The sequence below is a fragment of the Dromaius novaehollandiae genome, chromosome W, assembly GCF_036370855.1.
Source record: "Dromaius novaehollandiae isolate bDroNov1 chromosome W, bDroNov1.hap1, whole genome shotgun sequence".
Taxonomy (NCBI): domain Eukaryota; kingdom Metazoa; phylum Chordata; class Aves; order Casuariiformes; family Dromaiidae; genus Dromaius; species Dromaius novaehollandiae.
In genome coordinates this window covers 49,009,862-49,035,573 of record NC_088130.1, presented here as the reverse complement: position 1 = coordinate 49,035,573, position 25,712 = coordinate 49,009,862, and the positions used below count along the sequence as shown (strand labels likewise).

The 25,712-nt window shown below is 39.1% G+C and overlaps 1 protein-coding gene across 2 annotated transcripts in view; it reads left to right on the top strand.

Moving 5' to 3' along the window:
* Positions 1–20,170, top strand: part of LOC112995746 (NADH dehydrogenase [ubiquinone] 1 alpha subcomplex assembly factor 2) — a 59,551-nt gene extending 39,381 nt beyond the window's left edge. For both annotated transcript variants that reach the window (XM_064500023.1, XM_026120919.2), the window contains 2 exons: positions 6,479–6,519; positions 18,476–20,170. In XM_064500023.1, the coding sequence (XP_064356093.1) occupies positions 6,479–6,519; positions 18,476–18,733 (299 nt within the window). In that variant the 3' untranslated portion in view covers positions 18,734–20,170. The remainder of the gene's footprint in view (positions 1–6,478; positions 6,520–18,475) is intronic.
* Positions 20,171–25,712: the final 5,542 nt, after the last annotated feature.

Below are 25,712 nucleotides of genomic sequence, written 5' to 3'. Positions count from 1 at the left end.
CTCATCTGAGACCTGCTGCTGCCTTTTAAGAGTCAGAAAATGCAATCCAATAATCCCTACCAGAAAATAAGCAACATGTACAGCCAGAATGCGTCTCTGATGCATCTGTGGGCTAAGCACTTTCACAAACTGTTTTAGACTGCTTCTCCCAGCATGCTATACGGACCTATTATTAGGACTGCTTGAATTAGTGGCAGGCACTGATAAGCCTGCACCATGTTTCCAGAAGCGTTAGTGCAAATTGCTGCAGTTGTGACAGTGTGATATGCAGAATTTGGAGAGTGTACAGCCATTTGGAGGGATACTTTTGGCAAGCGCTAGTACAGAGACCCTGGAGTCAAGGGCCAGGTACACTTCCGTATGGATTTGCCTAAGAAGATGCAACTGCCAGACCTGAGATGCCCTTTGACAAGCCAAGGCATTGTATTCAGTTTTCTAATTTAAAGAAGAAAACATGATTGGCCATTCACAGTTTTATTAGCTGCATTTACATTTTTAACACTTACTTGATCATCTTTATAAATGTAATTTTTTTCTTTATGATTCTGTCAGCACTGAAAAGGAAGAATTCATGGAAGAAAGGAAAACTTAAGTAATACAGATAGGTAACAATCTTTGGTTCTACAGAGTTTCTCAAGGAACAAGAAGAGAAAATGCATACATCTTTTTCTGTGCGCTACTTAAAAAGATTTGGTATTTAGTGCACATTTCTGATAAAATTACGGATTTTTACCAAAAAAAAAAAAAAAAAGCCTGACCTGTATTTTTTGTTTAATGATAATTTAAATAAAAAAAGCTTAAAATCATTGTAAAAAAACCAAAACTGGTGCTTCTGTTGTGGGTGTAGAGGCTGTTTGGAGAATTATTGTGCCTTTGCTGCATATTGGGGTGTGAATTAGGGACGTGAAATGTTCTGAAGTTCTTTGCTATTTCTTTTCTGGTTCCTGTAGAATGAGGGTTTGTCTGTTAACAAGAAATGAGAAAGAATAGAAACAGTAGAGTTCAAATAGTACTGTAGAAGCCAGTTAGCTGAGTCAGGAGACACAGTTTAAAAAATGTTTTTAGGCATTCTTTGGTTAGAGGCTCACTGCAATTATGTCCCTGAATTTTTCTCTTTAAGATTGGTGTAGAAGAGGAAATCTGATGTTACCACAAGACCTGTGCTGAACTTTCACTCCATTATCTTCCTTCCAGTCTCTCCTGAAAAATTCCCAATACAGTCTCCTTGTGGATGTATAGTATGTACATGTATGTAGTTCATGCTGTTGTGGACACTGATTATACTAGCAAATAGACTGAGACTTTGCAGAAAGATTTCTAAAACCCTTGCTGTTTTCCGTGAATGGTAGAAGATGAATATAAGGTTAGAAGGCTCCATAAATTTCTTACTTCAGTTTTCCCTTTACTCTTGGAAATTTTTTGGATCCTCATTCTTAGTGTTCTAAATCCCGGCTGCTGGATCCGTGCCTTACACGTGCCTTCTCAGCAAATACTGCATGTAGCATTCTACTTTTTTAGCCTTCTCAACATTTTCACTTTAAGAACTGGGCTGAAGTCTCTGCTGCCTTATTTCCTCTCTTCTTTTTCTAGAGATGTGCAGAGAGTTGCTTTCGCCTGTGTTGTCTTTGTTGTGCCAGTGCTCCGCTTGTGGATCTTCCTTAATGACTGCCTGATTTAAAACCACTCATCCAGGCACACTTTCCCTTTCATTTCCCTGCCTCCCCCTGGGGGGGAAGAGGGGCAGGCTAGAGAAAAGCCTCTTGTTACCTAAATGAACTTCCTCTGGAAATATTTAAGGGCATGAGTTGTCTGAGGAGAGCTTGCTCAAAGTCAGGGGAAAGGATCATTTGGGAAGTGGGAGCAGGTGGTAGAGAGATTTGAAATGGGTCTGAGATAGACCTGCCATTGCATACCTAACAGATGCAGCCTGAACAGCTGGTTAACCGAAGGGCTGAGTTTTGGCCAGGGTTTGTCTAGTTACAAACATGAAATAGGCTAACTGAGAGTAAGTAGGAAACTGTAAAACGGATAGATAAACCAATCCTCCAGATTAGAGACCTGGTGTGTGCAAACTGCTTTCCCAGGCTCTGGAGAGGACGTTCATGTATTAGTCCTGAGAGTCTACTGAATATAGGGCTGAGGGCTCAGCCCTGCAGAGTTTTACTGCTTTTTCTTTTCTCCTGAAGATTTTAGCTGAAATGCTTCACAGGATTAAATCTCCTAGGTAATCAGACCAGTGAATTTTTACAACAGTTCTGAATGTCAATCAGGGCTTTTGTAAAACTGAAATGTGCTCAATATTATAAAAATAGACTCATAATCCCTTGTGTTCTCCTTAGTCCAGCATTAGTTATTTGTACATAAAGTCTATTTTCTTTCTTAAAAAAAGATAAAAAGTATGTTTCCTTTTATACTGTAGTTTCAAATTTAGAAAGTAATCTATGTTCACAATACAAATATTAGATATTTTTGTTTATCTAAAGCCTCTCATATTCTACTACATGGTGGGATTGGATACTGCCCCCGCCCCCGCAATATGGATGCAAATAACAGATAACCTTTCTGTAAGGGTAGTTCTGAGTTTGCTTACTGTATTGCCTGGCAGAATGTGCACTTTACCTCCTCAGCACATGGCAGTAGTGCTCCTGAAAGAAGATCAGTAATTTTACATACATACCTGGAGAGATTCATGAGACTGTGTGCTTCATGCAGCATTTTATTGCCTGTCTGCTCCTAGTCCTTTTTTTTTCTTTTTTTCTTTTTTTTTTTTTTTTCTGGTAGCATTTAGTGATTAATGGGAGCCTTAATTTGCATGCTCACTTTTACGCTCATTACAGTGTGTTATGTGCCAGTAGGAGTCTTAAAGTTCAATGAAAATCTCATGCATACTAATGCAAATGCAAATGAGTGCTGATGAAAGAATGCTGGGGTCTCAGGGTATGAAATGTCCAGTTAGCGAGCAAAATTCCTCTTAGACAAAAGTAGCATTATAATGAGCACAGAGTGCAGGAAGTACCATCCAGTAAAATTGGAAGCAGCAGCATAATTAGACAGCCTGAAATGGAGGCAATCTATTCATTTTTCTGAGGGTTTTTGGGGAGAGCCAGGGAAGCATGTTTCGGTTGCAGTCAGTCCATACATGTTACCTCCTCTACTTCACCAGGTTCGAAGCATCTTGGCTGACAATGCGTGAGAGCATTTCACTTTGTTAGTGTAGTGGAAGGGAGTAGTTGTGTGGAAATCTTTTCTAGTTGTAACTGTCACTGGACACTTTTTAATTGAGTGTGTGTGTGTGTATCTGGTGTTCAAACAACATGTAATGAAGCACCTAATTACCTTGTTTCCATCAGTAAATGTTTAATTGATATAAATCTTTTTAGTAATTTAAAACTGTGTTGACTAAAGGTGTAAAGGAGAGTGCAAAGAAAGGGGGGAGGGATAAGACTTTTCCAATGCAAAATTGTATACGTTACTATATATTTTAAAAGAGAATGAACTGAAAAGATTTGTAGTCCTGACATTTATTAAAAGGGAAGGCAGGCAACACATGTAAAACCATACATTCAAATGTTTGTTATAGCTGGAAGGAAAAACAGCATGATTTACTACCTATGTATTTAAATAGGTACAGTGTGATAATGGAATGATCGATGTGAGAAATCTTCTTAAATTGAGGATCATTTTGTCGCTTGTGAATGTTGGTACTAATTGAGGTCTATTAATGAATGAAAATATGTTGGATAATACTCCTCACTTCATGTGTTCTGTTCTCAAAACTTGTTTCCCTGTAATACCCTTCACTGTTCTATTTGTGGCTTGTTGAGCTGAGGCACATAATTAAATGATAAAATCTTTGATTATTTGAGTATTCTGTTCATCAGAAAATCATTACTCAAATAACTGTAAGTCCTATCTGTCAATGAAAAAGAATCTACTGTAATGTTTGTATTTCCAGTAGTTTCTAACTGCAACTTAATTTGTAGGATTTTAATTTTTAATTCTTTTAAGAATGATTAATTGTGATAAGATGAAGTTAAAATGCAGCTATGAAAATACTGTCATTTTAAGAAAATGCTAGAAGTCCTTAGGTGCTGAGAGTCATGGAATTGAAACACGGGTGTTGTAACAAAGGTCTTCATGTGATAGAGAAATGAGGACTGGGAAGGAGGGAGAAGACGATTCTTTGAAAATAATGCGTTAGATTTTGAGGAGTTAAAACTTTCATTTTTCACAAGACACATTAATCTTTCTTCTTCCATCTTTCTCTAGATGCATCTTTTATTGGTTAGTGTCCAGTATACATATTTATTTGTACGTAAGATATTTCTACCTCTTTCCTGCTTTTCCATATGCTATTAGAACTGTTGCTAAATATGGAGAAAGATAATTTCTGAAAGGAGGAAAAGCTTGTGGGCTATGATATTCTCTAATAACAATCATGAGAATTCCTTCTTTAATCTCTTTGCTGGTCCCTGTACAGTGAGTGTTTGCAAGGCTATCAGCGGAGAAGTGCAGGTCTCAGTCATGGCAGTTCAGTTCCTAGTCTTGCCACATTCTGCATTTGGAAAGTGCTATAAAATTAAAATATGTGAAAGGAATAGAGGTGCATTGAAAATGTTTTGCAAATCTAAAAATAAATATGACTTTCTGTTAAATTCTGTAATTATCTTTATGGGCTGTTTTGCTTTTCAGTAATATCAAACTTTCTGCCAAAATTTGATGTTGACTACTCGGTCATTTCTTTACAGTGGCAAATTTGTGTCTAATTTTTGTTAGACTCAAAAGACCTCTGAGAAGAGCTGGTAGGGAGTGGTGTTTGTAAGCATACACATGTCAATTTTAAGAAAAGATTTTTAGGATTTTATTTAAAAGAAAACATCTTGAAAAAGTATCATCTGATGGACAAGAAACAAAGTCAAGGCCTTGTTTCATATTGTTGCAGACATTTCGCCATTAACCTCAAGTTAATTAACCTTGCAGTCATAGCATCCAAGCTATGGGATGCCATTTTGCCTGCCTTAATCCCCTTCTCCTGTTAATTGGAAGCTATTCCTCCTAAAACGTGTTTCATAACATTGCTGAAGCAGAACGATGCTAGTGTTTCGGCTTCTGTGTAATCACATTTTCAGTAGTGAGGTGAAATTATGACTCTGTGCAACTCTGTGTATGTTCTCTCTCCTCCTTCTCCAATTCCCCTCAAAACACAGCATAAATGGTACTAGAAAATTAAAATCTGGAATAGTTCCTTCTTAAAGCATTTTTGAAATTTTACAGACAACTACAGACCAGACCAGGAATTTGACTGAGTGATAATGAAAATGTCATTTTGCTCTAATCTTCCTGCACAGTAACAAATGTCTTAATTATCCAAACATACAAAAGAACATTTTGCCGTATCTCTGTGCTTGGAGCTGGCTTTCCTTATGTTTTTCCTTCTGTTCATTACTGGCCACTTGCATTCTGCTACTCATTCATTTGAAAAATATGAGCAGAAGAGACAAACGTCTACAAAATATGCAAACAGGCACCTACCAATTCTGTGCATTGAAAAGTCACAAAAAAGTGTTACAGTGGTGGTACTTTTAAAGAATGATTAGTATTGACCTGTTCACAGTCAGGAATTTGTTTGTCTAATAACATCTACAATAGAGTTCGAGCTATCTGTAATAACTCCTTGACTGAATGAGGCAAGATTTGACACAGTGGCATTTCTCTGTCTGTGATGGGATCCCTTTGGATTGCTGCAACCAGTCATTTCCAAAAGAGCAGGCAGTGTTTGAGGATGGCGTGGGCATAAGTGTATTGGTTTTTGGTTCGTAATGGAAGTCCTGCATTAGAGGACAATCAGGGTTGCCACTGCTTCAGGCAGAGTAATTCCTCGGCTGTCCCTTCCAACGTGAATTTACTGCGATGGAGGAGCCTTCCCTTATTCTCTCAATTAGGGCACCTCCCCCTTAATACAGTGAGTCACCTCGTTCAGGTTTTGGCCTGCATCTTGCACCTCTGGAGAGGAAATCTATTCAGCGCTGACATAAATAAGACTAAGTTCTTAGGCTTTAACAGCCTAAAAGCATAGGCAGGAGTCCCTTCTCTCCAGAGAGGTCTCAAGCTTTTCGTGTCTTTCACTACTTGTCCTGTCCTGTTCTCGGGGTGAAACTCAGCCTTGTGCAGCAAGCTCAACAGAAGGCCTTGGCATCACTTGAGCCCTGCTTAAGCCTTATTTTGAGCCTGGGTGGTATGCAGGCTGTGTTCAAGCTCTCATCACAGAGGTGAATTCTTCCTTCTGTGAAGACTGAGAGTATTAACAAGGGAAATAGTATCTTGGAGCTTTATATTCGAGAGTTGTTACTGTGACTTGCCAGGCTGTAGCAAATTTTATATAAACATTTGCTTTCCATTACAATTTACTTATAATTTTGAGTTATAATACTGTTTGTCATCTTTGAAATAATCCATCTGATTTTTATTTCTTTTGCAGCTTGGATAAGAAAAAAAAGAAATGATCCACCCACTATTGAGGTGAGAGATGAAATGCCTTTACATTTTCAATTATTGTAGTTAAACTACAGTAATTCATTTATAATGGACTTTCTTGTTCAATAATTTTTCACTTTTGGGAGGAAAATGCAGTATTTTGTTTGCCTAATTTGTGAAATTATATACAGACTAGATATCTAGTCTTAGAAAAACAGAAAAGATGGAAATCTAAACTCCAGTGTTGCTTAATTGTTTCTTTTATGGAAATCTATATGAAGTTAGATTCTGGAAGATGACCATGGTCATTCAAGGGTTTCTTTAATTAAGTCAATCCTGAAATTACTGCTGTGAATTTTTAAAGCAGGTCCTCTTTACATTGATACATTTTGTTCATGGTGGTTGACATTAAAATGCAATTTTTCAAATCCAGTTGCCAGCATATTCATCAGTACAGCAAAACAAATTGCATTAACATTTTACAATGCTAATGAGATGGGGGAGTTGTAGCCATGACTTTTTCCATACGTGGTTTCTAATGGAATAAAGCAGTGGAAGTCTTTCATGCTGATGACATTGTAAAGCCTGGAATGAGTTTGACTGTTGGTCTGCGTATGTGCGTACGTACACACTCACACGTATGTACACACTCCTACCTTACCCTGGATTTGTATTACAAGTCACTGAAAGCCAGCTAAGAATGATTGAGTAGATAAAGTACAGAAGATTCAATCTGACACCCACAAGGGCAGATATTTGACTTGCATCGGTAGGAATAACTGCATCGAATTCAGTGAAGCTATGTTGGCAAGCTCTAGCCAAGGATTTGGTCACTTAAATCTTCTGAAATATACTGGTTGTGAAAAGTTGTCCGGCCTGCCTGTGTGTTAAGATGACCCATTCAGGAAACCTGTCAGCTTATGTTCACAAGCCATAACTCATAGAAATGGACTCCCATACAACTTACAGCTTTTCATCTGTTTCTGTCTGCCCCTCTTTCCCACTGAGGTTATAGAGATTATAAGGGCTATAATATACCTTAGAATGCAAGAAAATCAAGTTAAATTTATTCTACAAGGTTTTCAGTACCTAAAAATTAACATATTTTTCTTTATATTAACCTTCAAAGAAGTATTAAGCATGTTTGTTTTCCTCATCCTAGTTATTTGGGCAGAACTGATTCTTCTGGTGTTTTATCTCAGCTTGGACTGATCTCATTTTAAGTATCTCTGGCCCATCCTAATTGTATGTATATAACTTTTATTGTTGTACCGTACTACTTGCGATACTTGGAGGTAAGGGATGTTGCCTCTCTTTTGCCATATTATTTCCCTGAGCCAGACGGCCATGATAATTTTGTGCTAAGTAGAATCTGCCTCAGAGAACTTGGGCAGCCAGGGTTTTTGAATTGATGCAATTAGACTTCTTCCAGCACTGGAGGTGTCAGTTGCCTTTCAAAAGGAGGAGCAAGGGGTTTCCACAGGTGAGGAAATTCTAGAGCAATAGTGTTCTAAATATTTAACCTTCCAGAAAAAGCGATTTATGGAGAATAAAAAAATATTGGGAGTAGTGGTGCATTCAGAGTTATAGGACTGCTTATACCTTCAGCTTCCTGAGGTAATGGATCCAAAAAAATTATTTAGCAGCTAGATACTTTACCTGCAGGGCTGTGCATTGACCTTATCAGAGCAGAAGTGATATACTAAACTGTGATAACTACTAAAAAGTAGTTATCTTTTCTTTCAAGTAATTACTAAAGTTGTTCCTTTTCCCATATAAGAAAAACTAGTTAAAATCTACGTATGTAAAAATTTTGCTAATATTTTGACAATAACACAAACATCTTAAATATGTAATGGTGTAGTTACAGTTATCTTATTCTGTATTACTGTGGGGTGATATGCATGATCTACCTTTTCTTCCAGTTTAAAACCCTTGTACCACAATAGACTCTGTTTTTACAGATGTATTTATACTAGTGAAGTACAGGTAGAATACTGTTTGTTCCCCATATATTGTACTGATTGTGTTTTAGCTACTGGCTGATATTCTGTATTATATTCCCTTTTTGACAGTAATGCTGATACAGTAAACTGCTGCTTGACAGCTATGGAACCAGGGAGTATTTGTGACCATATTTCATGTTGAAACCCTGTAAAAGAAATCTCCATGTTCTTTCCCATATTTCTCATCAGACTAAACAATTTCTGAAAAAGGATGTAAAGCCCACAAATTTTGTATTTTGCACCTTAATGACATTGTACTGTCAATACTGCATTGTAACACCACAAAACAACATTACAGTTCCTAAAGCATAAATTTCTGGAGCTCTGCCTATATTCTTCTCTCTGTGGTCTGCTGTATCACTTTTTTTGACTTTTTTGCTTTTTTTTTCCCCCTTCTCCTCCATCCTTTGCCTGTCATGTCTTTTTGTTTTTCCTTTCTTTCTTTTTAATATCAAATCTGGCATATGTTAAACTTCATTAAAATTTCTGTTCCCCCCATTCTGCTTTACTTGCCTACCATGCCCCTTTAGTATATCATGTTTATATTTTATATTTGTCAAACTTTCTTTTTATTCAGCTTCAGCTGTTGGATAATAACGGTTGCCAAACTGCTTGGACTCTCAGCTGAATGAACTCTATGATCAAACTTTCAATTGAAAATCTTGCAAATATATTATGGCTTCACAGAGCAGCTGGACACATCTTACTGGTAGCATCAATGACCGCAGTTTGGGAACCAGTGACTTAGTGAGTAGTGTAGGCCAACAAAATATCATATCAGAATCACCATGACATATCACTCACTCAAGTAAGAACAAGTATGATTTGTCCTCATGTACACTGGTCACTGCAGTTAGGTCATCACACCAGCCAAGTCTTTTGGCAGTGATCTTGAGACTTGATAATATTTTGTAATCAGGCCTTTTTTTCTTCTAAAAATAGCTAACTGATACCGTCTTTCATTATAAAGTTTTAACTTTCTTATAAAGGACATTGGTTAACATCTCTATTATCTTTAGATTCTAGTTTTTCTTATGGTAGAGTAATGCTGGGCTGATTTCACAAGGAAACTTGTTCGGCTTTGTGTTTCACATACTAACAGTTCCTTTCCTTTCCCCCCTCTCTTTTTCTCCATTTTTGGAGGATGGGCACTTAGAGCAATACTTTTGTGCATTGGGCTAGTCATAAACCAAAAATGTTGCTCATTATGGGTTACTTCTAATCTGACCAGTAATGTAAGGAATGTTAGTGGTTGGATGGAGGTCTTGGGTTTTAAAAGCCAGCCTCTGGGATACTGAAACAGTTGGTTGCCTTTTGATTTTATTACAGCTTGAAATATGCCAAGTCTCGTTCTCAACTCAGTTATGATGAGGGTGATAACTTTGCAAATGAATGCAGATCAAGTTGTTTCTTATCTTGTACTTGAATATGTTCAGTTCCTATGGTAATAAGAGCCCATTTTGATAGAGAATTTTGGATCACATCCTCACCTGGTGTAAGTGTGCACGTGCGCATGTACATATATATACACATACTGTTCAATAGCAGGTAAGAATCTGAGCTTATATATATATCTCTTTGCATTGCCATATTATTCTATCATCTGTCCCTTTACACATACTGTGTATGGTAATATATGTTGGGCCAAGGATAATTTGTCATTTCATTTATTTCTGTGTAGCTGTAAACTATATTTTAATCAATTTAAAAACTGATGATTAATTAAATACAACAGAATTTTACATTTTTTTTATAACGTATATAGAAAACTAGGTGTACGTAGCATTTTGTGGCCAAACAGGAAATAGATTCTTGTCCTGAGACCTTACTGTTTTAAAGTAATGAAAATATTTTAGAGGCTACATATTAAAACATTTTTAAATCAAAATGCTATTGTGTGGAAGTAGATTTGATAACTTAGCACTTTACATGCAAATTAGTTTACCTGCTAAGCATTCATGTTGTCAGAAATTGTTAACAAAAGTTGTATTGGGATATAGCAGATGTTTTATAGAAGTGATGTTCCATCCATGCAAAATAATTTTTTAAAACACTTTTCCCTTCTGTTCTTCAAGCCATGGTCTGATTTGACTTTGAGTATGGTTTGAAAGTAAGCGTGCTGTCTCACATACACACCTATGCTGCTATTTTTCCTTCTGACTGTACATTTTACTCCTGATTTAAAAAATGTCATCTTCAGATTATAATTCTACAAGTTGACTGTTGGATTTTTCATGTTTCAGTTGCAAAAGAATGAAAAAATATTTGGGGGTGGAGGGACTCCTCCTCCTGAGGACTCCTTTTGGGGATCATGTTGCCCCTCCATTACTGAACAGAAACTCGTCAAATTTAAAAGATGTTAAACACCGTAACACCTGCAGAAACAACGCGGTATGCCTTTCTTACTGTTTTTAGGCACCTTCATGAATTCCAAAGTTCTGTTGACAAGAACTTCCCAAGACTTCTAAGCACTTTGGTGATCACTCAACTTTGCATGGTATGCACAAGCTTTGCTATGTTCTGCATCTCCTATATTGACTCTGGGTTAGATTCCTTTTCTAAAAATTTTGTTTTATTTAAAGTTTGAGATCGCATTATGCAAGTATATTAAACATTAAGGAAATGTTTATCTTCTGCTGTTGCAGCTCCTAGTTGAGATAGTGGTTGGATGCATAAGACACTTGTAATCTGTCTCTCCTCTTTATATGATCAGTGCGTATGCAACATGTAGCCAGTTTTTTCCCCACTTAAATAATAGGAGTTTTATCATTAAAATTGGTTTAGATAACTTGTATCTAAGATGTACTGAGTGTTCAGCTTCTAAATCTGTAGTTTAAGAACTAGGTGGCATATTTTTAAGGATATAGCAAACCTTAAAAATTGTCAGGCATCTAGTGAGTTTTTAAAAAATCTCTGTACAAAAACCTCCATTTGATTTCTTTAATATTACTGATTTCAGTGGACATCAGATTTGTAGGGGCTTTTAAAGATTTCTCCTGTCTGTAACATGAGGTACCTGGATATATTGTTTTCTTTTCTGTAACAGACCTTGTAGTGACACGCTGCTTCTGACAATGTCCTGCAGCTCTAAGAATATTTGGGTAACTTGTCATTGTTCATGTCCTTGTCTGTAAAATGGGCAGAAATAATGTTACAGACTGTCTTGGGGTGCTGCAGAGTATGTGAGAAAAACAAGGTTCTCATGGCAATCCCTACAGAAACTGGCATGGAGAGTAATGTGGTTCATTTCTGAACTTGCCAGTGTGATATCCTGTAGTTGCCAGACGTGTATCTATAGTTAGATTACTCTGTGAATACAGATTTTTATACTAGAAGTAACTTTACTGTAAGCTAAATGCTACTTCCTCTGTTATCCATATGGGGCTGGATAGCTAGAAGTATTCTCAGTTTAAATTGAAGCCTTACTGTTGCTTTGTTATGCATGTGTATGCATGTACGTTAATATTTTATGGGAGTTAAAGTAGAATCGCATGTTCCTTTAACTAATGTCAAAAGCCTGAAAATAGTTTTGAGTAGAAAATATCACAGTAAATGATGATTTTTCTCATGCATTATGTACTTGATACACAGTAATAAAACTAAATGGCTTCTGAATTGCACAGTTGGATACAAGGTGAAATGTTAAAAGACGAAACTTTTTGTGACAGCTCCTGTCTTCTTTCAAACTATTTCTATCATTTCCATAATTATCTGTTTTGACAGCCTCCTTGTCAAGAGGGGAAAAAAACGTACTTCAGTGAGTCGTAATAAGCATAAAGTTTCAATGATTGTTTTTGCCCCCCCTTCCCAAAAGAGAATAATTATATTGAAATTACATTCTGTTTAGTTGCCACAATGCATACCTACTTTTTCTGTTTATTTGATCATAAATATTATATATTTGAAAAACGATGTGATCAAAACTATCTTCAGTCATGGAGATTGGTTTACACAGAATTCTCACCCCTTTACCCAGAATGGGATGCAAATTAGAAAAATTCTTTGTTTGACACTGGATTGCACATTATGCTTCTATATCCTTTCAGGTGCTTTAGTTAGGAAGTTTTTTAAATGGGAACTCTGAGATGGAGATTGTACATTCTTGCATAGAGAATAGGGCTTTAGCAAATGAGTATTTTATTACTGACGCCACAAAAAGCTGCAAAATACGATTCAGAGTTGGGAAATGCTGTTAAAAGGCACAGGGATTAAACAGCTCTTCTGAGCAAAATATTTTCCACTATTGTCCAGTATCACAACTAAGATTGAAAATTCAGGACATGCTCAAATGTCTTTACGTGCACCAGATAGCATTTTTCACAGTAAAGTGTGCATGGCTTTAGAGAGGATTATTACTAAATGTGAAAGGGCATTAAAATTTGGAGTTTAAAATTAAAATAAGGAGTTGAGCTGCAAAGGTCTGAACAGAAGGAACTGGTCAGAGAAGTCGCTTAAAAAAGAGCTTGAGGAAGCCGTGCTTGTTTACTTTATTCTGTTCGCTTTGACTTTGCCCTCAGAGCAAACATAGCTGCTCAGCGGCCTCCGCAGGGGGGAGTGGGGAGAGGACCCCCGGGCCCAAGCTGTGCCCTTCCTTGCGGGGCACCCGGGCTGCAGTGGGGAGCTGCTGCCCGGCTGCAGCTCGGTCCCTGTGGAGGGAGCGCAGGGAGCCTTGGCTCCCTCTCCTAGCTCACTGGCAGCACGGCTGAGCGGGGGCCGAGGGAGCAGGAGCGCGTACCGGGGGCGACTGGCACGGATTGCCTCAGCCAGGACCAAACCGGCACCGGGTCGCAGCTCCCGTTCCCTCCTGGCCTGCTCTGTCGCACCAAGGCTGTGCGCGGCCCTTTCTTTGCAGGCAGAGTGCTGCGTGCCAGACTAGCTTGTGACTTTGGTGCTTCTGTGCAGTTTTGTCTCTGATCTTGAACACACTGGTTCTCTATGAAAACCTCTGTTGTATCATAAAGGCAATTCAGAAGCAAACCTACACCAACGACGATTGTTGCCATGCGTCGCGGTCAGCGTCTGCGCCCTTCTCTCTTCCTTTTGCTTTCTCATCGCAGCGTGCTCTTGCCAAATACGTGAGCTAGGTTGTGGTGCCCTAGAGGCTGCTTCGGGTCATGCTAAATTCTGTAGCTCAGAAGCAGTGATATAGTAATTCAGTAACAGTTACCATTGCTTTTCTGTAGATTTGAGTTCAACTAGAAGTGTGGTAAATTAGAATTAGTATCTAAATGAGCTAGCCTGATGGTAAACATGGTACTAGCACTGCATGTAAAACTAAATATGAGGATGGTGTCAAAGCATGACTGTACATGTTTGTAGCTAATGTAAGTGTAGCCTAACACTTGCATATTAAGTGTGAAGTACTTTACACTTTAATTACAGTTTTCGTGCTGTTACTGACAGACACCAAAGCACCTCCCATTTAAAGGATTAGGAACCTGAAATAAGCATTGTTTTCACGATGAATAAGCAAGCCTTCCCCCAGGGTGGCTCTAACAGAGAATCCTAAGGAGTTACCTTTCCCTTGCAAGGGAGTGGTAGTCAGATTTTTCTGCTTTCAAAAACACGTGTTGTACCATTAGAGGTCTATAGCTGCATATGTTTAAGCTGTTGCTGCATGTTACAAGCAAAAGCAACTGTTCTAAAATAGCAGCTGCTTTAGTTTAATAATTTTGTTTGGGTGATTTGTCTGATTTACGTTGAAAGGTTAAAGAAAGCTGTTCTACAAAACCTATAGACAATGAAAGATGCCATAAATTGGGATGTATCCAACAAAGATCATTCAGATCTGTTTGCTTTTGAAATATGCAGGGTGCCTTCTCCCAAAAAATCACACTGAAGGCACAGAACATGGTCTATATTTTAATACTGCAAATGTTCGGAGATATTTGCTCTAAAATAAAATCTGAATAAAACAAATCTTACACTGATTTGACTAATGTTGATTGTTGACTGACTGAAATTATTTAGCAAGAGTGTTTTTTATAAAATCAGTAGTCAGCTGGCCCACAGTTTGATTTAGATAAGTTTCTTAGTGAATGGGAAGCAGCAACAATATAAGATCATTTAAGAGTGAAAGAATGCTCCGCTCCAAACCTTCAGCCTACGAAGCAGCTCTTCCATGCAGTCCAGTAGCCACTGAAAGTCCTTCAATTTGAGATGGATTTCTAGATTTTCTTCTTCTATGGATTAGAAGTGAATACAGTTTCCAAACAGCAGACAATGGCTTGGTGATGCATCTTGGCTGCCAGAGGGAAGTGGGAGCTTTAAAAAATATAGAGAATTTGCAAGAGTTTGGAAGAAAAGTGGAAATTACAGAAGGTTCCTCATTTGCTTGCTCAGATGCAGCAAATGAAGACTGAGGGTTTGAATGCCAGTGCCATGAAAAAGTCTGATCTGTTTTGCAGCAATGAACTTGGGAGGCAGCAGCATGTCTTAGGCTCTGTTGCCTGCGTGAACAGGCTGCGTTTCGTTATTTGTTCATGTCACTGCTACCATTACCAAGATGTCAGAATATGTGGAAGAAACCAGCTTCTGATGGAAAGCAGCTGCCTCACACTCCACATAGCCACATTGGCATTTCCTCAGTAACAGTGTTAAGTTCTTTAAGAAAACCTTAGAGATCATTTTCTTAAACCCTACCTTCCTAAGGAGGGAAAGTATTATCACCAAAACTGCATTAGTAGCTGTTTGCAAAGAGTAAAATTTCTTCTTTTACATCCCACTTTAAAATAAACTGTAGAAATCATTGTTGGACCTAGACCTGGCTACACCGTGTCTGTCTGGTTCCAAATTTTGGGAGTTAAGGTGAACATCTAAATGCTGAGATTTCAATTGGTGTAGAAGGTGGCTGGGTGTCTTTCGGCATGCTTCATTTTTTATTTTTGCAGAATAATCCTAATCCTTAGATTTCTCTTTTAATTAAAATGAGAAAGGGCATTTCATTCCTTGGATGTCATGTGGCCTCCTGAGAACTGCAAGTTCAAAGAGTTTATATCATTTATTTGTAAATAGAGCACAATACTTAGAGAGTGTTGGAAGGATAAAGCCAGCACTGTGAAAACTAGTTATCTGGTTGATAACAATATTCTCTGTGTGTTAGGTAGATGTTGTGTTTCCCCTAAAGGTCAGAGCACATTACTTATTCATGTTCATACATTTCCTGAGAAAGCTTCAGTGGTGTATTTACTTGGGCAGTTGATAATTAAGCTAGCCATTTTATAAAATATGTCAGTTCATCTTACAGGAGGAGAGAAGATAACTGTTCTGAACTTGGCAGTGTAGTTCAAAGTGAAAAACAAATGAGCTCTTCCTCACCTGTGCACAGGTGAGCTGGAAGAAAGCAGAGCAGGGCTGTGGCTGCCACACAGACTCGCAGCCTGCTTGTCATGGGTGCAATGGCCTAGCGGTGTCGCCTCCTCTGCCGCTGTTCAGCAGGCAACAGGGAGCCCTGCAGAGCCAGGAGGGTGCAGGGGGAGGAACCTTTCTAACGTTCACTGTATTTAATTGCACTGGGCAATGCGCATAGAGAGACTGAAGCCAAATTTGGAAAGAGTGGTTTTAAAGATCCTGTATGTTTCTAGCCCGTCTTAAAGATAGTTGGTCCTATAATATGCATGCAACAGTTTAATTATAATTTGCATTATGATTAATTATCCTATTCAAATTTGGAATTACTTCAATTTTTCTTGTAATGGCAGGAAACCTTCTGTCTGGTAACTACTTAAAACTGCAGTGGTTATGGTAATTGAAGCAATAGTATTTAGAAATACAGTCAGTGGTCAAAAAAGATACATGTCCTAGTGAGACTCTATCAAGTGAACTATTTGCCAGTTAGATATTAAAAAAAAAAAAAAAAAAAAAAAAAAAAAAAAAAAAAGACTCAGTGCCCTGTGAGGCACTTTCACGGAGTAAACTCATCAGTATCAAAGGACAAGATACTAAGAAAACTTCTATGTATTTGACCCAATTTCTGTATTGTGCCAGTTGACACAAGATTCCTGATTCATATTTAGTTTAGAGTTTGAGCACCAACCCTTATTTCAGTGTACGTATTAATGGTGTGAAGTTTATGCATGAATTGGATTCATGTAGTTTCTTTCACTTGAAAATTTTTGTCCTGATATGACTGTATAGATTCTGAACAAGTCACTTCAATATTTTTTCAGTATTGACTGATGATGATCACTTCTCATGCTTTTTTCAAGATCAAAATGTTTATTTTACTAGACCAGAACTATACTTTGGCCAGTGAAACCTCATAAAATAGTCTTGGCCGAATCTGAAAACCAGATGACAATTACACATCAGAATATAAAATGGACTTTTAAAGCATTTGGAATTTAGTTACAGCTATTATCTGACTGTATAAGGTAAGGTAACTGTGTTAATGCAATCACCGGAAAAGATTTGAAATTAGTAAGTAGCTGTTCGCAGTAAGTGAATTACATTTTTTTTTTTTTAATAAATCATTTGATGCTATTCTAACAGAGACCATATTGCACTCTTCAGATATCACAAAAGGTATGTGCCCTTGTTTCTTAGTAGTGGGGTATTACAAGCACTATAGGGGTAATTCCCTTAAAATCAGTGAGGTTATGGTAGATTTATACAGGCACATGGTAAATGAAGACAGAATTGAAAGATGTAATAATGAATTCATGCTATACTGACTGTTTAAAATTTGACCTTGTGACACTTCACAACATTTTTATTCGAGTATGGGAGAATTTCCTGCCCCCCCACTTCACTGCAAACTTGTTTATCTGCTATTTGTGTATTTTCATACTATAATATGTAAAGTGTTTTGCCTCTGTTCTGTGTATCTGTGAATTTAGGTATAGAGGCAATTGTAAGTGAAGAAAAAGATGTTCATTTTCATGATACCTCTATGATGAGCTTTTTTTTAAATACTTTTTTATATGTTCCTAAATGTTGTACATACTTGTTTTGTCAACTCATGGCCATATTGCATGCATTTTAATACAATTCCTAAAATAATTCCATGGTTGTCTGCTCAGAGGGAGGTGTACTGGTCTAGTTTTTCCCCCCATCTCTGACATACTTGTAACCTGGAGAAAGCTGTTCAGCCTTTTTGTCTTATGTATCACGATTCTAAATGTGGCTATCAGCAGCTCCCTCACACCATGGTGTTGGTTACAGGTAAGTTGTATTTGGGTTCAAAGTGTAAAAATTCATACCACCTTTCTTCTTTTCCTTCTAATCATCTATAGAGATATTTTGTTAGCTGTATCTGCAGATCATCCTTCCACTACGAAATATGCTAATAGATGAAGGACAAACCTCAGTATTTTTTGGGGTTTTTTTCTTTTGTTTGTATTTACTTTAGGAGTTGTGTTTTCCTCTAAGCAAGATAGCAGGGTCTACTAATAGCTCCTTTTCTGCTATTCCAGTGGACAAGTCAGTAATCACACTTGCTTCAGCTCATAGCCTTAATATTTCTCTGTGGAAGTGGCCAAACTGCAGTTCACTAGATCATGTTTATTAGTAAATTTCCAGCTTTAACCTGTACCCAACTATATGTCAATACAGAGTTTCATTAAGAAGAGCAATTTGTAGAAGCCTGCTCTGAATACAGATCGTAGGTTTTTTCTTTGGCTTTCCAACAGAAACGTGGAAATAGTTCTACATGGAAAACAATGTAAAATGTAACCTGATTTTTAATGCATTTTCATATTTGACAATGACTGTATTTAATCATTTTTCCCTTTTGATCCAACAGAATAATGAAACTGGGTCACCACAGTACAGTTTTGTTTTGACAGTATGATCAGAACATTAAGAGCATTTTAAACTAGGGCTGAAATGGACGTTGTACAAAAACAGTTAATTTTGCATCATTTTACCTGCTTACCTTAAAACGTGGAGTGTAAAATCAAGAAAAACAACTGCTTACATGTCTTATTCCAATATTGTACATTATATTTATTTCTATTTTATCTAATTATCTTTATCTACTGTGTTTCTTTTATAAGGAGATTCTTAGGAATGAAAATTATAGAGAAGAAATGAAACAGAAAATCAGAGATGTATCTGAAAAGGACAAGCTCCTTCAGGCCAAGGAATACAAGGAGGGACTTGTTGCTGAACCACTTCATACTCATGTTAAGGGCCATGCATCAGCCCCTTACTATGGAAAGAAAGAGCCTTCACAAGATCCAACAAGCACTGCAAATACTTTTCAGCCAGGTTCCTGGATGCCACCAGGCAGCAGTAGCAGTCATAAGAAATAAATAGCTGTAATGTACAGGTATTGCCAATGGATAAATATTTTAATAGACAACACAAACAATCACTATATATAGTGTGTGTGCACAATAAAGCAGTATTAAAGCTATGTATATATGTATCTTTTTGCAGAATTGTTAAAATAGGCTTACTTATGACAAACCACTGTTAAAAAAAAAGTTTGGATTTAGTGAAAGAGGATATATTACTAATGACAAATTGGTTTTTTTTAACAGTTGCTATTCTTCAGTTATTCTTTAAATCACTTTAGGTAAGAGGCTTTCTAGCTAAATGAGTAACTTTTGTAGAATTATTTTTGACTTTTTTCTTGATATAATGAATTTTAGTTAATTAGTACACTTAATTATCTTAGTTCTCAAACTTAGACTTTTGGTCAATATATTTCTGTAGAATTCCTGTTAATTCCCACCATGCTGCCAGTATATCAAAGTTGTTAGCTTTCCTCTGGTAACTGGATGGTCAAGTTGATCTCATTAACAGGAAATACTTTAACACTACAGTGACCATGCTTGTCAGTAATTTTAGGGACCTAGTCTTGTAACTTATGTTAATGAAGGAGTCAACATCTGATAATATTTTACTAGCCAGCCAACAGTGAGCACAAAATACAATCAATCAGAGTTAAACCATATGTAAGTACTATAATAGGGTTCAGAAGCACTTAGTAAAGCTAATGAAAAGTAATGAAGAGGTGTGTTCTTTTTGGCATGAGAGACTGTCAATTATTTCCAAAAGGAGTTGTGGTAGACTTGCTCTTTTCCTTTCTCAGCCACACACAGTTGCGCCACCTAACAAAGCAGCTAAAATCTCACTTTTGGCCTAAGGATTAATTAGTCTTTATTTCTGAGTGTATGCTGGGACTCTCTAGATTGTTAGACATATTTGGCTATAGTTTACATATACACAGATTATTTGCTTAAAGATGATGCTTGAGAATTTCAAATCAAAATAAAGACCACACATTTTCTGAAAAAGTATCAAATTTATTTATGCAGTGTAATCAGTTCTGTTTCCTGTGTTTTAAGCCATGTAAATATCAAAGGTAACAACAGTTGAAGAAAAACGTTGGAGATTTAATTCTGTGTATCATAAAATTTGTAAACATTACATTCTAATAATGCTTGCTTTGACCAACAACATTGGAAGAGGGTCAAAAGTTAGTGCTTGTATATAAATATTTCACATTTATCTCTTATTTCCATTAAAATCCCCACTTTTAATCCTGCAAGTATCAATCACCTCTGTAGGTCTCCTCATTTGAGCAATACATCTGACTTTTTAAACACACAATGAATGAAGGACTAGATGCTAGAACACATAACTATGTGCTGCTGTTTACAGACATGCTGAGTCTAATAACCTAATGACTGCCTCTTTAAAACTAGACTAATAATAAAAATTAAGCTTTGAAAAACTAATAATTTGTTTAAAATGAATTGAGATTACGGTTAAATGACTTTGGCATACTTATAATGCAAACCAAATTTGGATTTTTTTACAATGGCAACTTCTTGCAACCTGGAGGTTAGCAGAGTTCCAAGGGCTATGACAACACTGCCCCCCCTGCCCCCAACCTCAGAAGGTCCCAAATCACATGTAGCAAGAAGGTTAGAAAGTAGGAGGAATTATCACCAATGTGCATATCCTCCTCATATACTGTTCCACAACCATCTGCTATAGGCCACTAACACAGGATACTAAGCAAGGTGGGCCTTTGGTCTAACCGCATTTATGGCTGTTCTTTTAGGCATAAAAAGTTTCTGAAGGCAGAAACAGGTTATAGCTAGAGTGTTCAGGTGATAATTTAAAAAAAAAAAGTAGCATATTTTGTAGACCATGAGTGGCCTGAGACATCTTAAGATGTCAGGAACAACCAGCTTCCTGGAGTCTGGACTGAATCTAAAAAGATTCTGTTGATGGCTGGTAGCTCAGGAACCAGAAAAAGCCAAGTTTCATTCCTTTGTGCAGAAAAGCCTCACCATGAAATAAGCTACAGCAGCCTCTCTGGGAACAAATCTCATTACTGAATCTGTGTGAATATTTTTACTTCACATGGGGCCATATGAAATGTCCTTAAAGGAAATCAGTAAGATACACCAGCAAACTACAAAGCTCTGAAGCTATTTTTGCTCTACAGCTCTGCCACAGGTATGCCAAAACTTGCCTTTTTGTAATCCAGTTTACCATGTACTGCAAATACCTGTTAGCACAACATGGACTACTGCTGCAGAAAGTTTCTACAGCAATAGAAACAAAGGGAGTGGCTTGCTATGCTAGGGACCAGAGATCGCAGCATAAAGGAGTCAGTTAGCATTTTTCCCGTAATTTAATTGATGTATTTAAGATAATTGTTAAGTCATACTCAGTTAAGGAAAAAGTATGTATCCCCACCCAGTGGATTAATTTTTGAATTTAACATGCAAATTTAGAAAAGCAAGCTGCACTAGAATGTAAGTAGTAGAAGAAATGGGTGTACCAAGTGTCATTTTAACACAAATCATTTCAGCAGAAATAATATCCAAGGAGTTAAATTTCATACTTCAAGAAATCACAGGATCAAGTATCAAAGGAAGGTTACAACAAAAAAGATATTGTACAGCAGTGCTTCATTTAAAAAAAGTTGATTCCTTGCACAAGGAAGGCATTTTTGCCCACTTAATCCTTCTTTGTTCGTTTGGCTTTTGCAATATTTTCCTGGCGTTTCTGCTTCTTCTTTTGCTCTCGCTCCCTGGCTTCAATCATTTTTGCAAGTTTCCAGGACAATGCTGCACTGATTATGAACAACGGTGTGAGGGCCAGGATCACCGTGGTGAGAAAGCCATAGGGGTCCTTTGCAGCCCACTCCACAATGTATGCAGCCCAAGCCTTAATATCAAACATCTTTTCTGTTTTTCTATCAGGGAAATCCTATAAAATAAGAAAGATAATTCAACTTCTGAGTATTCAGAAAAATAAAAGCACGTATATATGGCAACTACCATTTTAACATAAATCATCATTGTTCAATATTAAAGGGCAAGCTGTTTTTTACTAGAAGTTAGAGTAACGCATAGTATGTGAAAGTGAGTGATATGAATGTATAGCCAACAGCTCATTAACTACAGCGTTTACAAAATAATTAGGCATTTCGTCCAACACAGCTTCAGATACTACCGAGAAAAAGCTACTCCACGGAGGAAAACGTGAGGTCTACAGGTTTTTCAAGGGAAAAAAACCCGTCCCGTTAGTTTATCTGGCTATAGCTTGCACTAGGGGCGGGGGGTGGGGGGGTATTTTGGGTATCAAGCCAGCAGCAGCACGCGGGCAGGTCAAGGGAACAGGCCTGGAGGCAGCCCCTGCGCGCCCCCCGCGGGGCACCGCGCCGCCCAGGCGGCTGCTCGCGGCGGCGCCACTCGCGCTCCCGGCCGCGAAAAGGCCGTTTCGGCGCCGCCCGCCCCCGCCCGCGCGCTCCGGCCCGCCGCGCCCGTTACGGGCGGCCCGCGCGCGCCGCGCCGCGCCCCTCCCAACGGCCGCCCGCAGACCCGTGCGGCCCTCACCTGCGGCGGCAGCGGGCGCCGCCTCGGGCATCCTCCGGGCGCGGCGGGCGGCGGAGAGGGGGGGGGCCGAGCTCCCTGCGGAGACAAGACACGCGCCTGAGGGAGAGCGCCGGGCCGCGGCCTCCACGCCGCGCAGGTAACGCGGCTCACGGCGGCGCGGGGAGGCACAGCCGGGTCTCAGGCGGGGGTGGCGTGGCGGGCCGCCTCCTCTCACTCGCCGCCGGCCCGGCAGGCCGCTGCCGCTGCTGCCGCCGCCGTCGGCCCCTCAGCCGCCCCCCGCCGTACCGCTGGCCTCGAGGGCGCCGGCCGCACCACCGGAAACAGGAAGGCGGGAGCCGCTCCTCCCATGCCCTCTGTCCTCCGGGGAAACAGAGTTCACCGCCCCGGCTGGCTAGAGCGGCCCTGCCAGCCGGCCGCAGCAGGCCGGCCCGCCCTTCCTCCGCGGCCGCCGGCGTCACGTGGCCGCGGGGGCGGGGCGCTCTCTGGCGGCGCTCCCGTCCCCTCGGCTGTCCCCTGCCGGTGGGCGCGGGGGAGGCGCTTGTGTTTCCGCCCGGGTGTTTCGTGCTGCGTGGGGCGGCGCCGGGCGGCGGCTGGTCGCGCGTGGCGGGGTAGCCGCGGTCCCGCGGTGACGCGCTCGGCGCAGGGAGGCCGGGGGAGCGGTGTGCGGGCCGGGAGCGGTGTCGCCGCGTCTGCCTGACGTGCTGCCGTCGCGGACCGGCCCTGGCGCCGGGCGGTGGGGTAGGCCGCAGGCCTTCCGTCTGCCCGGGTGGGGCCGCAGGGCATCTCCTGCACCTCGGGGGAAACGCCGGCGGTGCGGGGGTGGCTGCAGCCCCACGCCGCTCCCAGGCGCAGAGGTGCTGCGCGATGGCTGGTTGCTGCCGTCGGAGCTGTGGGTGTTGCACTGCTCCCTGTTGAACTGACCTTGGCAGAAATGCTCTGCTGCCTCATTAAAGCTGCGTGACTGTTACAGCCCCTAACTTTCCCGTACTGGAAATCCAGGGTCTGAGCTTTTGCTTTATGCGTGTTGCACCAAGGTTTTGCCTCTTTTTCTGTGTAGACACATGCACTTACATAAATAAGAAATGTAGCTTATATTTCCAAAGCAAATGTAAGCACAGGATTAGGGTATTAGCTCGGTACATGAGAAACTCTTGCAGTCGCTAAAATTGTATTGATCATTCGGGAGTTCCATTCTTTGCAGCATAACAGCAAATACCATAAGGCTACGCAGCTTTTGTATGTCTGTTTTCTTTCTCATGAATATTTATATTATTCAAAGGGCAGCAGACAGGCAAATAGGAAACATTTTGCCACAGGAGAGAGTCAGTGGCAAAAAATCTGACTGTTCTAAAATGCTTTAGATACCGAATATGTGTTCAGTGCAGTTCTGTGCTATGCACAAATTTTTATTATAGGCTAATTGTGCATTCTTACCTAAAAGTTAAAAAAAAATCAAAAACTGTAGTGTTCAGACTGTGCCTATAACATCTATTAAAAACATTGTCTCTGTACATGTGTTTTCAGCCATTTAGATAAGCGTTAAAATTCTTAGGATATAGGTCCCTGCCTGATTTGTAAATTGCAAATGTTAGCAGGATATAACAATCTCAATTTATTGGAGCATAGATATTACTTCTGAGATATTGTATTTATTAATATAATTACACGATGTTTTTGCATCCTGTGTTGCCAGGTTAAAAGTAGAAGGGCTATTACATAAATAAATATAGTATATTTATGGTAAAATTGCACATTAGGCTAGAAGGGACACATATGTTGATGCTTGGATGTCAAATTCAGGTACATATGCCAAAATAAGCACTGACTTAGTCAACAGCTATATACATGCTCCTTAGCGTCCCTGCCTTTAGATATACTGCAAAATTAATTTCTAGTTCCATTCTTTCCCATAATAGTAATAGTCTCATCTATCTGTCTGTTTCTTTGCCTTTATCAATTTAAAGAGAAAAGTGCCTGATTCATTGAAACAGGGAAGAAATAAGTAGTAGAGGTTTTTTATTTGCTTTTTTAGGAAAACTGATCTTCTGTAGTTACCTTTTCTGTGTGTACTTCTACCCCAACAACTTCTGAAGTCATTGGCCAGTTATATAGGCAAAGGACTAGAGGTCTCATATATAATAATCCCCTTTAAGTTTTGTGAAAATAGGTAGATAGGTAGAGAAGAGAGACCCAGGCTAGAACTGAAAGCTGCAGTTCATCCATGTTTGTTAGGGAATAAGAGGTGTTGTGAAAGTAGCACTGGATGAGAAAGCTTCTTTTGGGGCTTGCACTCCACAGAATTCAGAATAATTCAACCACCAGGCCACAGGAGATCAGCCTACTTGTTTTGCTTTTGTGAGTGATGCAATTGTTATACGTGAAGTACTCGGAGAACAGGAATTCTAGAGAGTTCACTATGGCTTGAACAAAGCAGCACAACCATTCACACACTGTAAAAATACTTTAAAAATCACATTAAGCATATGTTTATGTTCACTGTCATTTTGGCAATTAACAGTTACTTTGTATATCTGCACTTTAACATCTCTTCTAGAATTCCTTTAAATGACCCTGTTCTGTTAATTTATAGGTACATGTGTATTTGTGTGTGTGTGTATATATATATATATATATTAAAAAAATACACAAGTTTTTTAGCCCAGAGACATATTTATTTTTGTATTTGTCAGTTATAAGATGATGAGCTAGAGACTTGGAGAGCTTAGGAAGGGGCAGGAAAGGATAAGCTAATGAAAGTCACATCATTTAAAGTGTGGTTTGAAAGTCATTGTTTGGTGATTCATACTAAACATAACGTTTTACCTAGATGAGATTCCAGATATATGTAGGATGGAAGTAAGCTTTTCAGTAACTAGATGACCTCAATGATAACAGCTAGAGAACTGGCATCAAAATATCACACAATAGGAGTTTATGAACCATCAACTTTAAAATTAAATCACTAGTTAATTTCTAAAATTATATGTGTGTGTGTGTGCGTGTGTATACACGTATAGGTGAGCAGCATTGAAAGCTCCATTTGGATGGAATTTAACGAGAGCACGCTGGAGGGGACAAGCATTACTGCCCATTGTCGCTCTTCCAAAGGGGGAGCTGGCAGAGGAATGGAAGTGTCACTGCGTGGCACTCAAAAATCCAGCAATAGTAAAGTAAAAAGTGCAGAGAAATGTGCTGAGAATGTAATACAGGCATAGAAAATGGAAGAGTTACCAGCATGAAAGCAAAGGATTTCTTAGACACACAGTCACTGAGGAGTCTATGAGTGTTGGAGTATGTACAATAAAAGCTTTGAGTAAGTGTATTCATGTTGGTGGCATGTGTTGCTATGTATCAGTGGTCCAGAATCATTCTATATATGAAACCTGCTAGATGTTTCACTCAGGGTAAATCTCTTAACTGCTCTTGT